The following is a 17,403-nucleotide window of genomic DNA, read 5'->3' as shown; positions in this document are numbered from 1 at the left end:
ACAAGAACTTTTTAAAATTGCTGCAGGTTGGGTGATATTTCTGACTGGTCATTGGGACAGAGATAATAACTGACCAGTATATAGGGGAGGGAATTTTTGCAGGCCAGTGGAGGTGGGTTTTGAGGCAGGGGGCTGGGAAAATTACAAAAAATGCCATTGGCCCAGTATCCCAACGTGTTCCCTCCTCCTTCGTCTTTGCCGAGGCGTGTTGGGAATGAAGTCAGCAACCCCTGCGGCTACAGTGGTAAGGCAATTAAAGTGGTTAAACAGGCAATTAGGAGGGGTTTTGCGCATGGATTTCCTCTTTCCCACATTGTGTCTCCAAACCGGCAGTTAGGAGAAGACGCGAGCACAGCGAGAGGGACTTCCTCAGTATAACTGACATGCTGGGAAGGCTCTAATCAATTACACTGAGAAGCTGCGGACATGGCCAAGTGAGAGGTTGCTGTGAAAAGCATTCCTTCTGTCATAGAGTGCTATCACTGCGTGACATGTGATTGCCAGCTGCTTGGAAGGCACCTCACCTGTCCAGCACCTCACCCACCTTCAGTTGCACTTCCCTGCTGCCAGCCTTCAGAACAGTACAGGAGCAGCTTATGCAGCTCCACTGTCCATCTCTGCTGAGAGTCTAGGGCGAGGGGCTTACCACTGCAACATGCTCAAGCTGCAGAAGGAACAGCTCCAGCAGCAGCACCAGCTGCCTTCTCCTCAGCCGCATGCCCCTTCACAGGAAGAGGGGATGGCACCGAGATAGAACTGGATGGAGGCGAGACCCCCAACATTGGATCTAGAGGCAGAGAACCAGCTATGCCAATGTGCAAGCATGAGTGCCTTAGGAGGCTCAGGCTCTCACGTCCGGTCACAGCATTCTCATGGTGCTAGACTGCCTTCCCAGTGACAGACAAGATGCATGTCACTGGAGGCCCACCCCATCACCTCCCTCAACCACACCTCGCTGTCTCTCACCAAGCTGTGTGCTTTCTTCTCCTACAAAGAAAGAAAGCAGCGATCTGTGAATGGACGTAAGAGCTTGTGCGCAGAGGAGTGAAGATGACCATTTGTGAAGAATGACTATGAGGCATGGGTGCGAGGGGGCAATAGGCTGAGGGTGCAATTTAGTGTTGGCTGCTCAGGTGAGGATGTGAGGTGCCTGCGGGGAGAGGATGATTGGAGCTGCAAGTTGTGTTGGCCTGAGGCATGCCGTGCAAGAGAATGCTGGGCAAATTAGATTGTGGGACTTGGCACCTGAAGGTGTTTTGTTACTCATCTCTCATGCACTCCTGTGGTTCTAGATCTTCTTGGTACATGGTCTCCAGGCTAGAGGGGACACACTCTTGCCGATCACTTCCTTGGCCACTTCTATCCATGCCTGCTTTGTTGCAGTGGTTGTCCTTTTCCTACTGTTCTTGGGAGAGCTCACCTCGCTGCAGCCCCTCAGCTCCCTCAGCTAGATCTCCAGGTAGGAGTGACAGACTGGTGTGGGGGCAGCCTTCCCAGGTCTCCTCACCATTCCTGTGGGTGCTGCAGCTTAAAAAATCCAACTGCTGGTGAGCTTCTCTGCAACATGCCGTGGTACCTTTAAGCAGAATTCCTTTCTGACAAAATAGCTGTGTCATCACGCCCAACCTCCCTAATTGGGCAGGGAGCATGCAGGCAGGCTCTTAATTAGTCGCCTTCTGGAAAGAGCAACCGGAAGGCTCATTATTCTTATATTCGGATTCCCAACCCAAAAATGGTCCTGGTGCTTCACCAAAAAGATTCTGCCAATAAAGCCTGGAGCTGACAAAGTCACTGAGTTCTGTGGAGGATACAACACATGGACGATATTGAATGGTAGAATCTGTAGATCATATGTATGGGCTGCACTGTCCTGCATTCTTTGTGAATCACCTGATTGTTGTTGCTCTGCAGGTCATTTCACACAGTTGATTTGGAGAGAGTCCAAGGAGATTGGAGTTGGCCTGGCATCTGATGGCAAAGGTCTCACCGTCGTGGTGGCTCAGTTCAACCCAGCCGGTAACATCACCAACCCAGGCTACTTTGCTAAAAATGTCCTGCCTGTTGGCAGCAAGGTGAAGGAAGGTGAGGGTGTGTCGGCACATGGAGGGAGCACAACGACATTTGGAACACCAGGAACAAGCAGGGTGGCACCAGTGCCAGGTAGGGGTTTTGTTCTCTAAAAAAAACACTCGCACTTCCGAAATAATCTTTAAGGAAAATTGACCCGATGGAACCATATCTAAACAGAAGGTAGGTTGCCCTGAGTGTCTCAGAACAACCATGGCTACCAAATTACCACATCCACAAATACTTATATAAACCAGTACCAGAAGATACACCAGGGCTGAAAATCTACACAGGGAATCCCACTCAACACTTCCTCTGATAGCATCGCCGAAGTTTGTGGGGTTTGACTAGTGGGAGGATTAATATCCCACTGGCAGATGCTCACAGCACAAGCAGGGTTGACAACGTCCAGGATTGCCCTGGAGTCTCCAGGAAATAAAGATTCATCTCCCAGACCCTACTGTGAGCAATACTGGAAAAAAACGTAATATTTAATCTTTATAGAAATATTTAAAATAGGGGAAAAAAGGATCTTTGAGAGACTGTCAGAAATCATCCAGTCAGCTAGAGGAGAGTCTGTTTGATCTCTAATTGGTGTGGAACAGTGTCGTTCCACAAGGATTGACATGGCGGACAACCAATGGTGGGAGCATGGGGGCAGAGCGGTTGTAGAACATGTGATGAAACGCCCAAGAATAAGTCCAACCACAGTTGGCAACCCTAACCACAAAGGTTGTATCTAGAGTGGGTGCCTTGCTCCAGAGGCCACATTTTTTGTTCATTCATTTCATGGGATGTGGGCATCACTGGCAAGGCCCATCCCTAATTGCCCTTGAGAAGGTGGTGGTGAGCTGACTTCTTGAACCGCTGCAGTCCATGTGGTGCAGGTGCAGCCACTGTGCTGTCAGGGAGCGAGTTCCAGGATTTTGATCCAGCAACAGTGAAGGAACAGTGATATATTTCCCCGTCAGGATAGTATGTGACTTGGAGAGGACCTTGCCGATGGTGGTGTTCCCACGCGTCTGTTTCCCTTGTCCTTCTAGGTGGTAGACGTCGCAGGTTTGCAAGGTGGTGTCGAAGGAGGTGTGGTGAGTTGCTGCAGTGCATCTTGTAGATGGTACACACTGCTTCCATGTGCGTCGATGGTGGATGGAGTGAATGTTTAAGGTTGTGGATGGGGTGCCAGTCAAGTGAGCTGCTTTGTCCTGGATGGTGTTGAGCTCCCTGAGTGTTGTTGGAGCTGCACTCAGCCAGGCAAGTGGAGATTATCCCATCACACTCCTGACTTGCGCCTTGTAGATGGTGGACAGGCTTTGGGGAGTCAGGAGGTGAGTTACTCGCCACAGAATTCCCAGCCTATGACCTGCTCTTGTAGCTACACCATTTATGTGGCAGCACCAGTTCAGTTTCTGGTCAATGGTATCCCCTAGGATGTTGATAGTGGGGAATTCAGCGATGGTAAAGTCGTTGAATGTCAAGGGGAGATGGTTAAATTCTCTCTTGTTGGAGATCGTCATTGTCTGGCACTTGTGTGGTGTGAAAGGCACTTGCCACCTATGAGTCCAAACCTGAATGTTGTCCAGGTTTTGTTGCGTATGGACATGGACTCTTCAGTATCTGAGGATTTGTGAATGGTACTGAACATCGTACAATCATCAGCGAACATCCCTACTTCTGACCTTATGATGAAGGGAAGGTCATTGATGAAGCAGCTGAAGATGGCTGGGCCGAGGACACTCCCCTGAGGAACCCCTGCAGCAATGTCCTGGGGCTGAGACGAATTGGCCTCCAACAATCATAACCATCTTCCTTGGTGCTAGGTTTGACTCCAACCAGTGGAGAGGTTCCCCCTGATGCTCATTGACTTCAATCTGGCCACGGCTCCTTGATGCCACACTCGGTTAAATGTTGCCTTGATGTCAAGGGCAATCACCCTCACCTCACCTCTTGAGTTCAGCTCTTTTGTCCATGTTTGGACCGTGGCTGTAATGAGGTCAGAAGTCGGGTGGCCCTGACAGAATCCAAACTAAGCAACAGTGAGCAGGTTTTTGCTTTTTAAGTGGTGCTTGATAGCACTGTCGACGACACCTTCCATCACTTTGCTCATGATCGAGAGTAGACCGATGGGGCGGTAATTGGCCAGATTGGACGTGTCCTGCTTTTTGTGGACAATTTTCCGCATTGTCAAGTAGATGCCAGTGTTGTAGCTGTACTGGAACAGCTTGGCGAGTTGTGTGACTGGTTCTGGAGCATAAGTCTTCAATACTACAGCTGGAATGTTGTCAGGACCCATAGCCTTTGCAGTAATCAGTGCCTTCAGCCGTTTATTGATATCATGTGGTGTGAATCAAATTGGCTGAAGACTGGCATTTGTGATGCTGGGGACCTCAGGAGGTGGCTGAGATGGATCATCCACTTCTGGCTGAAGATGGTCGCAAATTCTTCAGCCTTTTCTTTTGCACTGGTGTACTGGGCTCCTCCATCATTGAGAATGGGGATATTTGTGGAGCCTCCTCCTCCTCCGCTCAGTTGTTTAATTGTCCACTACCATTCACGACTGGATGTGGCAGGACTGCAGAGCTTTGATCTGATCTTTTGGTTGTGGGATCGCTTAGCTCTGTCTATTGCATGCTGCTTCCACTGTCTGGTATGCAAGTAGTTCTGTGTATAGCTTCACCAGTTTGACACCTCATTTTTAGGTACGCCTGGTGCTGCTCATGGCATGCTCTCCTGAACTCTTTATTGACCAGAGTTGATCCCCCGGCTTGATGGCTTGGTAGAGTGAGGTATATGATGGGCCATGAGGTTACAGATTGTAGTTAAAAATAATTCTGCTACTGCCGATGCTCCACAGCACCTCATGAATGCCCAGTTTTGAGTTTCCAGCTCTCTTCTGAATCTATCCCATTTAGCGCTATGGTAGTACCACACAACATGACAGATAATATCCTCAGGGCAAAGATGGAACTTTATTTTTACAAAGACTGCGGTGGTCACTCCTATCAATACTGTCATGGACACATGTAACTGCAACAGGTAGATTGGTGAGGACAAGGTCTAATAGGTTTTTCCCTCTTGTTGGTTCCCTCGCCACCTACCACAGGCCCAGTCTGGCAGATATGTCCTTCAGGACTCGGCCAGCTCAGACAGTCATGGTGCTACTGAGCCACTGATGGACATTGAGGTCCCCCAGCCCGAGTACATTCTGTGCCTTGGCCACCCTCAGTGCTTCTTCCAAGTGATGTTCAACATGGAGGAATACTGACTTATCAGTTGAGGGAGGGCTGTAGGTGGTAATCAGCAGGAGGTTTTCTTGCCCACGTTTGAACTGTTGCCATGAAACTTCATGGGGTCTGGCGTCAACGTTGAGGCCTCCCAGGACAACACCCTCCATACTGTATACCACTGTGCCACCACCTCTGGTGAGTCTGTCCTGCCAGTGGGACAGGACATACCCAGGAATGGTGATGGTGGTGTTTGGGACATTGGATGTAAGGTGTGTTTCTGTGAATATGACTATGTCAGGCTGTTGCTTGACTTGTCTGCGGGACAGCTCTTCCAATTTAGGCACAAGCTCCCAGATATTAGTAAGAAGGACTTTGCAGGGCTGGGTCAATGCCAGGTGTTCCATTTGGTTTTATTCCTTTTCACATTTTGTATAGTGGTTTTTGTACAACCGAATGGCTTGCTAGGTCATTTCAGAGGGCAGTTAAGAATCAACCACATTGCTGAGGGTCTGGAGTCACCTGTAGCCCAGACTAGATAAGGACAGCAGATGTTCTTCCCCAAAAGGACATTAGTAAACCAGATGGGTTTTTAATACAACCGATGGTAGTTTCATGGTCACCATTACTAAGATTAGCTTTCAATTCCAGATTTTTTTAATAAACAACTGAATTCAAATTCCACAGCTGCTGTGGTGGGATTTGAACCCGTATCCTCAGAGTAGGAACATAGGAACAGGACTAGGCCATTCAGCCTAGGCCATTCCACAGCTGCTGTGGTGGGATTTGAACCCGTATCCTCAGAGTAGGAACATAGGAACAGGACTAGGCCATTCAGCCCATCGTGTCTGCTCCACCATTCAATTAGATCATGGTTGGTCATCTACCTTGATGACACTTTCCCGCGCTGTTCCCCTATCCCTTGATGTCATTAGTATCCAGATATCTATCGACTTCTGACTTGAACATGCTCAATGATTGAGCTTCCACAGCCCTCTGGGGTAGAGAATTAAAGATTCACCACCCTCTGAGTGAAGAAATTCCTCCTCATCTCAGTCTTAAATGGCCTTCCCCTTATTCTGAGACTATGTCCCCTGGTTCTAGACTCACCAGCCAGGAAAAACATCCTATTTACATCCACCCTGTCACGCCTTGTAAGAATTTTGTAAGTTTCAATGAGATCACCTCTCACTCTTCAAAACTCTAAAGAATAGACCCAGTTTCCTCAATCTCTCCTCATAAGACAATCCCACCATCCCAGGGATTAGTCTGGTGAACCTCCGTTGCACTCCCTCAATGACAAGTATATCCTTCCTTGGATGAGGAGGCCAAAACTGTACACAATACTCATATTAGCCTGGGTCGCTGGAGTACTAGTCCAGTGACGTTACCACTACATGCCAGGCTGGATTTTATGCTCTCCCCCGTGGCGAGTTTGGTGGTGGGGAGGGCATTTAATCGGGCGGGATGGTGGTGGTTCAAGCCCAACTGCATTACTGTATGATCAACCAGTGCGGTTAAATGGTCCTGAAGGGCGTGGACACATGGCTATGTAGGGATGTGATCATATGGCTGTGCAGGGTGCAATCACTGGCCGTGCAGGGGGTATATGGCCCCACAGGGTGGAGTCTCATGGCCAGGCGGATTATGCTCACATGGCCCCCAAGCGTGTTGTCACATGGCCATGCAGGGGGCAGTCATGTGGACATATAGGGGATGGTAACTTGGCCATGTGGGATGCAGTCACATGACCATCCCGTGGTGCACTCAAATGGCCTTGCAGATGTGTAATCACATGGTTGTGCAGAGTGAGGTCAAATTGCTGTTTATTGTGGTGCTGTGCTGGTTCTCCTCACTGTACGGGCCGTGCAAACACTGTGGTCGATACTAACTCCCACGATGGGCGGGTGCGGGTTGGGGTGTGGTTTCAAAATAAAAAATCAGGAATGCATCCCCAACCCGACTATCACCATTTTTAGGGTTGGTGCTGCACAAATATCCCATTTGTCCCACTTAGGGAAGTGTGACACTTTGTTACAATATTTAAATCACGCTCCTACACTGTAAATGAGCAGGTTATGTTTCCCAGGGCTTGGGAAACCCAGCAGTGAATTGAAGTTGGGATCTGCCAGCACCAGAAGGTCAGTACTTGTTAAAGCATTCCTTGTGGGCCAAAAGGAGCAGGAGAGTTTCCTCCGTCACCTCAAGCAAACATTCTCCCTTCCCATGGACGAATGTGGCCCCTCTTGCTGCCGTCATTGGTGACCAAAACCCCCACCTCCCCCACCTCCCCGAGCCCCAAAACTCCAATCTTTCCTTCACTCCTGATTGCTGGATCCTGTCCCATCCCCATGCTCCACCCAAAGCAAGCCCCGATCTTTTCCACTTGCCAGGGACTGTCCTCAGCCTGTCAATCTGACCAGCTGTCGGATAGGTAACAAAAAAATGATAATGAGCTCCAGCCATTAGGATCTTCAGGATCTCTGCAACACCGGGATTTCCAGTTTTCCCCTCCGCATTATTTGATCCAACCCTACCTGCTGTAAATATCGGGTCCTGTGCAACACAGGGACACATGTAAACAACAACATTTATATGATGTTTTTAATGTAGTAAAACATCCCAAGACACTTCACAGCAGCGTTATCCAATAAAATTTGACATTGAGGTAGGTTTTAAGGTATCGTAAAGAAGGAGGAAGAGGTAGACAGGCAGAGAGGTTAAGGGAAGGGAATTCCAGAGCTTAAGGTCTAGACAGGTGAAGGCATGGCTGCCACTAGTGGAGCAATTAAAATCGGGATGTACAAGAGGTCAGAATTGGAGGAGTGCAGGGATCTTGGTGAGTTGTAATGGCTGAAGGAGATTACAGAGTTACAGTACAGTAGCATAGTGATTGTGTTAGAAAAAACTAATAACACACAGGCTGCAGTGGTTCATGGAGGCAACTCACCACCACCTTCTCAAGGGCAATTAGGAAATGTTATCCTTGCCAGCGGCACCTACACTTATGAATGAATAAATAAAGAAGAATAGGGAGAGGCGAGACTATGGAGGGATTTTAAGACAAGGATGAAAATTTTAAAATCAAGGCTTTGCCAGACCAGGGGCCAATGTAAGTTAGTGTAGGGGTGAATGGAGCTTGGTACAAGTTAGAATATGGGCAGCAGAGTTTTGCATGAGCTCAAGTTTACAAAGGATGGAAGATGGGAGGCCTATAAACACACATCAAATAGACTGTAACTTCAGGGCACTGCCACACAGTGGAGCCTCAGAATACAGACACTTTCCCTGGAGAGAGAGAGACATTGGGTGGAATTTTGTACTGGCGGCAGGACATTCGATGTCGGGGCAAACTGATGCCGAAATCCCGCGTAGGCTCTTGTATGGAAGGCCCGAATTTAGTCCCAATCTAGCACTTAACTGGACAGTGGTGGGTCTTCCGTATGATTTAGGACACCGCTGCCAGAAGTCCCGGCCTTACAGAGCTGTCAGCCAATCAAAGGCTGGCAGCTGTGGCCACCAGACACTGAGCAGCAGTGCTGGAACCAGGCTCAAGGTAGTTCAGGGTGGGAGAGGGTCTCATGTGTGGGGGTTGTGGGGTAGGGGAGGAGAGGGGGTTGGCAGCATGGGAAGAGGGAGTGGCCCTCAGCGGACCCCCACTTCCAGGTCCCTCGTTCAGGCACTAAGTGCCTTTGAATGAGGGGCACCCCCACCCCCCACTATGCCCCCTGTAGCCAGGAAGTAGCCCACACAGTTTCCTGTGCTGTGCTTCCCCTGTGGCAACAGGGCCGCCTGCCACACGGGTAATTGTGTCTGCAGTGGGAAGATGCCCTTAATTGGGGGTTAGTTATCCGGTTAAGGGCCTCAATTGGCGGTGGGGCGGAAAGGCCATTCACAGGCCTTACTGCCCCGAACTAAATTTCGGCAGAGGCGGGATGGTGGTGGGGTCCTCTCATGCCACCATCTCACCCGATTTTATGCTATTCCCACCTCCAAACCCGCCAGGGGGGACAGCATAAAATTCCACCCATTATGCATGGATGAGCTCTCTCACTGAACGTGTCCTGCAGTTCCTGTTCATGGTACATCACTGAGATCTCTTTCTTTCAGGTGAAGATTCTGGAGGTTTTGCGGCACAGTTGCTGAAATCTGTGAATGAATATCGGGCAAAGCATGGAGCAAAGCCATTAACCCTGAACCCAGTAATCAGTGAGAAGGCTGAGAAGTGGGCGAAGCATCTGTTAAATTCCAAAACATTGCAGCACAGCGACACATCATATGGGGAGAATATCTGGTGTCAGCAAGGCCCTGGCAGTCTGCAGGTCACAGGTATGTCACATCACTGCCTGATACACTCACACACTGTTTCATGGTTAACATCAATTGGAAAGCATACACTGGAATTGGATATCGGAAGGTGACGTCAGCCATCGAGCCTGTTCCTTCCACAGCCCATGTGCAATTTTTTTTTATTCATTCATGGGATGTGGGCATCACTGGCTATGCCAGCATTTATTGCCCATTCCTAATTGCCCTCGAGAAGGTGGTGCCTTCTTGAACCGCTGCAGTCCATGTGGGGTAGGTATACTCACAGTGCTGTTAGGAAGGGAGCTCCAGGATTTTGACCCAGCGACAGTGAAGGAACTACGATATAGTTCCAAGTCAGGATGGTGTGTGACTTGGACGGGAACTTGCAGGTGGGGTGTTCCCATGCATCTGCTGCTTTTGTCCTTCGAGGTGCTAGAGGTCGTGGGTTTGGAAGGTGCCGTCTAAAGAGCCTTGGTGCATTTGCTGTACCTTGGGCGCCATACAACCCACTTAATTCAACAAAGTTTCCACCCTCCCCAAAGTAAGTCCAGTGAAATTCCAGAATATCATCCTAACCTGATTGCAGACAAGGATGAACAGTGTCAGCCTTGGCTCAGTTGGTAGCACTCTCACCTCTGCATCAGAAGCGCTACTGCAGGGTCTTGGAAATACAGCAGCCAATTTGCACACAGCAAGGTCCCACAAACAACAAAGTGATAATGCCAGAAAATCTGTTTTAGTGATGTGATTAAGGGATAAATATTGGACAAGACACCAAGAAATCCCATGCTCTTTGTCAAAATCGTGCCATGGTATTTTTTTACTTCCACTTGAGGGGGCAGAAGGGACCTCAATATGACACCTCATCTGAAAGGTGGCACCTGCGACAGCGCAGCACTTCCTCAGTACTGGAGTGTCAGCCTAGATTATGTGCTCAAGTCTCTGTTTTCTTGAGTGGTATATTTTCTTTTAGCGTCTTACAAAATTTTACTCATGTCTGAGGCCAACCAGGATGGCAGTGGGTGAGGATGGGAAGCTGGCCCCTGGGCACTGAATCCCTCATTCTTCTTTCCCTATTGCTCTCCTCTTCCCCTTTGATACAATGCATCAGTCTGGGTCACTCTTGGATACAGACTACTTTCATTTCTACATAATGAATTCCCCACATTTTTAAATGCAACCATCATATATCTTTCCAAATAAATAAAAACTAAATTGTGCCTTCTGGTGAAATCCACATCTCACAGCAAGAAGCATTGAATCTTACATTGAATTATAGAGCATGCATAGTACAGAAACAGGCCATTCCACCCAAATGATCTATGCTGGTGTTTATGCTCCACATGGGCCTCCTCTCACCTATTTCATTCACCCTATCAGCATATCCTTCTATTCCTTTCTCCCTCATCTTCTCCTTAAATGCGTCTATGCTAAACACCTCAATCATTCCATGTGGTAGCGAGTTTCACATTCTAACCACAATTTGGGTAAAGTAAATTTTCCTGAATTAATTGGTATCTTAAATTTATTGTTACAATCACCTGGTTCATGGTTTGTATTAATATTTTAGAAGTCACTTTTAGTTTTGGGAAATTAAATATGCAGTTGTAAGAATTTCAAAAGGTTGCAGACAACCCAAGATTTAAAGTTCAAACATCTATAGCAACAGAATTAAAGAGGTGAGAGCCATAAAACCGTAGGTGGTCTCATTTAGTTGGGTAGTCGGAACCAGAAAGTTTAGAAGAAATTGCTCGGTCATTGTTAGCAATATCAATTATTCATGTGGCTATCAGAAATCCAGGAGATGTTTTGTGAGTTGGAAAGGTAATTAACTTAAATTGCTAACTGAGACATCGCACATGTACCACTATGCTATGGAGATAGATGTTGGTCGTGTCAGGCAAGCCCCCCACCTGCTAAGAATGAGTAAAATTAATTTTGCCACATGGACATTGATTTTAAACTATTGTTGGTGAAGAAAGAACTTGCTTTAAAAAAACAATTGGAGACTTTGGCTGGAGAGAGACAGACAAGTACTTCAAAAGACAAAGGAGCTATTCCCTGCTCCAATTTAATCCACAATGGACATTTGATTACCAGATGTTGAAGGTGGAAAGGCTAGCATTCCAGGTTAACTGCTAAGATGGCCAAATACACAAACTGACGTGGTCGGACCAGTTTGGTCACATGACTGGTTGACTGTTGGAGTTTTTTTGAATTTGAACTTCCAATAGGGATTTTGAACTCAGAAGGCTGTTTTCTCCTGGACTGTCTTCTCTCATCTTGCTTTCACCTCTCAGCTTCGGAAACTACTGAAGACACATGAACCCCAAGAGAGAAAAGTCTCCTACAGTGAAAAAGGTTTAAGATGAATACTCAGCCCCAACGAAAAACAAGACTGCCTACAAAAGGACTACAGTGAGCTCGAAGCACAGTAAACAAGGAATTCTTCTGATATTGCCTCAAACATCTCCATTTTATTTTTCTTCTCTTTTCTCCATTTGCATGTGCATATCGCATATGCATGCTAACGTGGGTGCCTTGTGTATTCATAGTTATTAACCAAATTAGAGCTTTAGCTTAAGTTTTAATAAATTTCACTTTTCTTCTTTAAAGCTAAGAAAGCCTGTTGAGGCTCATATCTTTGCCTTATAATTGGAAACTGGTGAACAAGGATTCACCAAAGGGGGAGCACAAAACACAGGGTGTTTAAAATTAAACCCTGTTACAATGAGACCAGGTGAAGACAGTAAAAGACCCCTAGACACCTTTCCCACTTGGTCGTAACACTAGTGAGATGCCTATTGGGTCAGTAAGTTAGCTTTGGAAAGCTGTTGGTTTCAGTCAAGCAGTTGGCTTTTGAAAAGCTGTTGGCTTTGAAAGCAGTTGGGCTCAGGAGCAAAAAGGCCATCAGGAACCAGGGGTGTTTTTGTTTTGAGGCAGGCCCATGTTCAAGCTGGGAAGTCCATATTCGGGAGCTACCATACCTTGAAAGATTGCTGAGAAACTAAGGAATCAAAGTGAATCTCTAACAGCTGTGGTACACTGTGGATTGGTCCCATAAGTGAACAAACTGCCAAGATCCTGTAACATATAGGGGAATTCTTGAGGTAAAAATAACAGTCAAAAAGAAGTGTTCTGTTGAGATTTAGAGTTTGAAGTATTCGACTTCATGTTCTGTTAAGATTTTAAGTTTAAAATATAAGTGTTTCCAAATTGTAAAGTTAAGTTAGTAGTGTTTTGCTTTGTTCAACTCTTGTACAGTTAAGTTTTTTGTTTAAAACGTGAAATCTTGTGGCGTAATTCTTTCAGCAATAACTGGAAATTCGACTTTCTCTTTTTAAACATAACAGTCCCTTATAGGATCGTAACATTATAACCCTTAGTTTTGGACTCCCCACAAGTGCAAACATCTTCTCTGTGTCCACCCTATCAAAACCTTTCGTAATTAAAAAGATATCTATTATGTCACCTCTCAGACTTCTCTTTTCTGGATAGTGTTGTTCCAAATGTGACTGAAAGTGATGAATCTAAATCCTTGGAGCAAAGACTTAGTTTCTCTGTTTATACTGCAGCCTCACAGATTATTCAATTTGAAATGCTCTCTAATATACCCAATTATATCAGTGTCAAATATAGCTGGAGTTTTATAATGTAGTATTTAGTATAGCAGGTGTTCATTGTAACAAGAATTCGTTGTAACAGAGCTGTATTGTCACACTGGTTAACTTTAACAAGAGTTAAATTATAACAGGATTTTTATTATTACAGGAGTTTATAATAGAAATTTATCAATCAAGTTTTTACCGTGGTTTTATTGGAATGGGTTGGTCAAAATTGGGTTTATTATAATAGACATTTATTATAACAGGAATTCATTAAAATGAATTTATAGCGATTGTTTATTACAACAGCAATTTTTCATAACATGTTTTATTATAAAGGATTTAGGGTAACAGTGTGTTATTATAACAAAGGTTTATGATAACTGGAGTTTAATTGTGACAGGTGTCTCTAAAACAAGGTTGCATGCAGTGATATCTAAGGGCATTGCTTTCTCAGTCAGTCTCTGCTCGATTAACCTGGCAAAGGATTTAATTGAATCATTCTCTCAATGTTTACAGGAGAGGAAGCTGTTGATTCCTGGTATAATGAAATTAAAAATTATGACTTCTCTGCTCCCAGATTTCAAAAGAATTGTGGTAAGTTTCTGATAGTTCTAGTTGTATGTCATGATCAGTCACTTCTGGGACAATGAATAGAACAGATTGCATCAAGATTTAAAAGATGGACTGGGTCATTGTATTTACCACATTTCAAGGGGAAGGTGTATTGTTGGTGCCGTCTTTTGAATGAGACATTAAACTGAATGCCAGCTGCCTCTGCCAATGGCTGAACCCAGTTACACGTATGATGCTATCAGTGTAAGTAATGATCGCAAACTTGAAAAGATAGACTGAATGCGGGCTCCAATCACTGAAGTAATGGGACTCGACTCAATAAGGGAGATGGAGCTTCAAGAATAATGTGAAGAATCCCAGTGTTTGCAGAGATTTGGAAGAGCCACTGTAGTAAAGCCATCACTCAACATGCATTGATCCACCAGTTTATTAGATGGAAATGGGATGGAATTGCGATGCAATTTGGATGGGACTGGGTGGGGAAACTTTTATTAAGAGAACATTATTATCTGTTAGTAAGGTAGTTGGTTTGCTGACTTGTTTTGGCTGATGACTCCCTCTGTTGACGTCATGCTCTGGCTTGTCCATTTATTGTCATTATACACGAATGTCCTTAGGTTGTACAAGTGGTTAAATGTTTCTGAGTGCTGACTGTGATACATTTTCCCTGGTCATCCTCCTCAGCCTCTCTGCAGCTCTTGACACAATCGACCACACTATCCTCCCCCAACGTCTCTCTTCCATTGTCCAGCACAATGACACTCTCCTCACATGGCTCAAATCTCACTTATCCAATCGTAGTCAGAGCATCTCCAACAATGGCTTTAATTCCTGTCCCCGCAACGTTAGCTAAAGAATTCTCCAAGGATCAATCCTTAGCCCACCCTCCTTTTTCTCATTTATGTTACCGCTTGGCGATACTACCGACAGACATGGGGCCAACTTTCACATGTGTGCTGACGATATCCAGCTCTACTTCTTCATCTCTCCGAACTCCATTGCGTTTGTGCTGTTAGATTGCTTGTCTGATATCCAGTCCTGGATATGCTGCAAATTCCCCTAGCTAAACACTGGGAAAAACAAATCCATTTTCTTTGGACCTCTTGCCACTGACCATCACTCGCCTTGGCCATATACTGATGCTGAACCAAACCATTTGCAGCCTCACCATCTTATTTGACCCCAAGCTAAGCTTCCTACCCAATAATCTCTCCACCACAAAGATTGTCTATGTCCAACACTGCAAGCTCACCTTTATACCATGCCTCAGTCCATCTACTGCTGAAATTCTTATCCATGCTTTTGTCATCTTCAGACTCGACTACTCCAGTTGCCTCATGCCCTCTCACCTTCCATCCTTTGTAAATTTGGGGTCATCCAAAACTCTGACATCTATATCCTATCCTGCAACAAGACCTGCTCGCCCATCACTCATGACCTCACTGATCTGCAATGATTCCCATTGGTAGTGATGTTCTGGGCAAGTGAGGCATGTTACCATGGCTGCAGGCCACTCACATACCCGCAATGCATTTCATTTTCTTGTCCATGGCTATCTTTCATTATAAAAAGAAAGCGAGGTCAAAGGAAAGATTGAGAGGGGCAGCAGGGGTGAGTGAAGAGGGAGCCAACAATCACTTTGCAAAGCCAACTATTTTTCTTGAACTTGTTTACTTGATATGCACGTTGTAAACCTCCAACGCTCCCTCTTATCACATCTGGGTCTCGAGCTGCTGCCAACAGCAAAGCCCACACACACAATTCCAGATGAGGCAGTGTCTCACTTGCTTTACCTGATGAGCTGCCTCTGATAGCTCGCAGTCTTCTCAACACATCCAAATTTAAAATTCTCATCCTTGTCAAATCCTATCATAGCCTCGCGCTTCCCCCATCACCTCTCCACCATCTCTATATCTTCTTTCAGCATTCCTCTTTCCTAAACATCCACTCTTTCTGACCCTGGCCTTCTGAGCATCTCTCCCACCTGTCACTCCATGTCTTCAGCTGCTTAGGTCACATGTTTTGAAATTAACTTCCCTGAAACCACTCAGCCTTTCCACTTGCCTCTCTTCATTAAAACCCACCTCTTTAACCAAGCTTTTGGTAATCCCCTCTAATATTTTCTTTATTGGTTTGGTGCCTTTTTATTATGCCTCTGTGAAGTGCATTTGGACGATGTTCTATATTAAAAGCAAGTTTCTACCATATTCATGCTGGGAATGAGTAACTTCATTTTCCAAAGTTCTGGAATAGGTTTTGGATAAGAGCTGCACGGAAGGATTGTCTCTTGCATTATGCTAGACATACAGTAGAAGCTGCGGATTATACGCGTGGCCACTCTGTCCAGTGTTCTTTGTAAATCACCCAACTGTTGTTGCTCTGCAGGTCATTTCACACAGTTGGTTTGGAGAGAGTCCAAGGAGATTGGAGTTGGCCTGGCATCTGATGGCAAAGGTCTCACTATTGTGGTGGCTCAGTTCGACCCGGCCGGTAACATCACCAATGCAGGCTACTTTGCTAAAAATGTCTTGCCCATTGGCAGCAAGGTGAAGGAAGGCGAGGGTGGGTCGGCACAAGGTGAGAGTGGCAAGACACCTGGAACAAGCAGGGTGGCACCAGTAGCAGGTACACATTTTATTCTCTAAAAAAAAAACAATTCTTGCTCCTGTCAGGAAACTGGAAACAATGGTTGATATGGGATAGTGACCCAAGGGTATGTTCAGGTCACTCCTGAGCACTCTGAACACAGTATAGGCATCCAGTCTTGGAGGAGTCGCAACTTCCTCCAGCTAAAAATTGACTCAGTCCTTCAGAGCTATACACAGACTGAGGGTTCTGCAGACCTTTTTTATTCTGAATTGACAGTAAAACAGTCAAAAATCAGCAGAAAGAGTGAATATTTGAGAGAGAGTTTGAAAGCAGTGAAGTAAATTTTTAATAATGTAATACTTTACTCAAGTATTAAGGGGTGGAGCATGGGCTTAATTTACTGCCAACAAATCCCTGTCCCACTGATAGTTTGGTCCAGATTTCCACAGTAATGTGTAACCCCTCCCAAACCCATGCACTCACACGTGCACACCCCCACCCACATACGCACAGACACTCCTACACCCACTATCACATACACACCCGCAAAAACACACACGCATTCCCACAGACACACGCACATAAACACACGTAAAAGTCGGTGGCGAACCAACTTCCGCCCAGCCCAGGGATCCATCCTGCATTTTACGTGTCCCAGGCTTTAATTGGTCCGAGGCAGGACTTTCACCCGCAGCCCAGCAGAGGGCATGGAGCCAGGAGTGCAGGTAAGTTTGGTTTGCCTCGCCGGGGAAATCGGTCATGCCCCGGTGAGGCAAGGGTGGTCGTTTGGGGGGAGGCGGTGGTGGGGGGGGGGGGGGGTCTCGTGTCCTGGGGGTGGTTGGGAAAGTGGGGGCAGCCCTCAATCGGGCATTGAGAGGCCACCAGCTTTCTTGGACAGCCTTTCACGTCTCCCGGACACCCACTTGCCATGGGTAAAATCCCCGTGGAGGTGGGCGAAGGCCCTTAAATGGCTGTTAAGTGGCCACTTAAGGGCCTTGATTGGCCTGGGGCAGGCGACCCGTTTCTCACCCCCC

The 17,403-nt window shown here is 46.3% G+C and overlaps 1 protein-coding gene and 1 long non-coding RNA gene across 4 annotated transcripts in view; one reads left to right on the top strand and one right to left on the bottom strand.

Moving 5' to 3' along the window:
- The window catches only part of glipr2 (GLI pathogenesis-related 2), a 94,637-nt gene that overhangs the window by 49,833 nt on the left and 27,401 nt on the right, over positions 1–17,403 (top strand). For all 3 annotated transcript variants that reach the window (XM_068012779.1, XM_068012780.1, XM_068012778.1), the window contains 4 exons: positions 1,912–2,160; positions 9,402–9,620; positions 13,724–13,801; positions 16,166–16,405. In XM_068012779.1, coding sequence (XP_067868880.1) covers positions 1,912–2,160; positions 9,402–9,620; positions 13,724–13,801; positions 16,166–16,405 — 786 coding nt within the window. The remainder of the gene's footprint in view (positions 1–1,911; positions 2,161–9,401; positions 9,621–13,723; positions 13,802–16,165; positions 16,406–17,403) is intronic.
- The window catches only part of LOC137347800 (uncharacterized), a 99,207-nt gene continuing 93,473 nt past the window's right edge, over positions 11,670–17,403 (bottom strand). Inside the window, exon 3 of the long non-coding RNA XR_010969022.1 lies at positions 11,670–11,946. This is a non-coding gene — a long non-coding RNA (uncharacterized lncRNA). The remainder of the gene's footprint in view (positions 11,947–17,403) is intronic.

This window comes from Heterodontus francisci, chromosome 32, assembly GCF_036365525.1.
Source record: "Heterodontus francisci isolate sHetFra1 chromosome 32, sHetFra1.hap1, whole genome shotgun sequence".
NCBI lineage: Eukaryota > Metazoa > Chordata > Chondrichthyes > Heterodontiformes > Heterodontidae > Heterodontus > Heterodontus francisci.
Note: the sequence above shows the minus strand (reverse complement) of the source record. Positions and strands in the feature narration are given on the sequence as shown.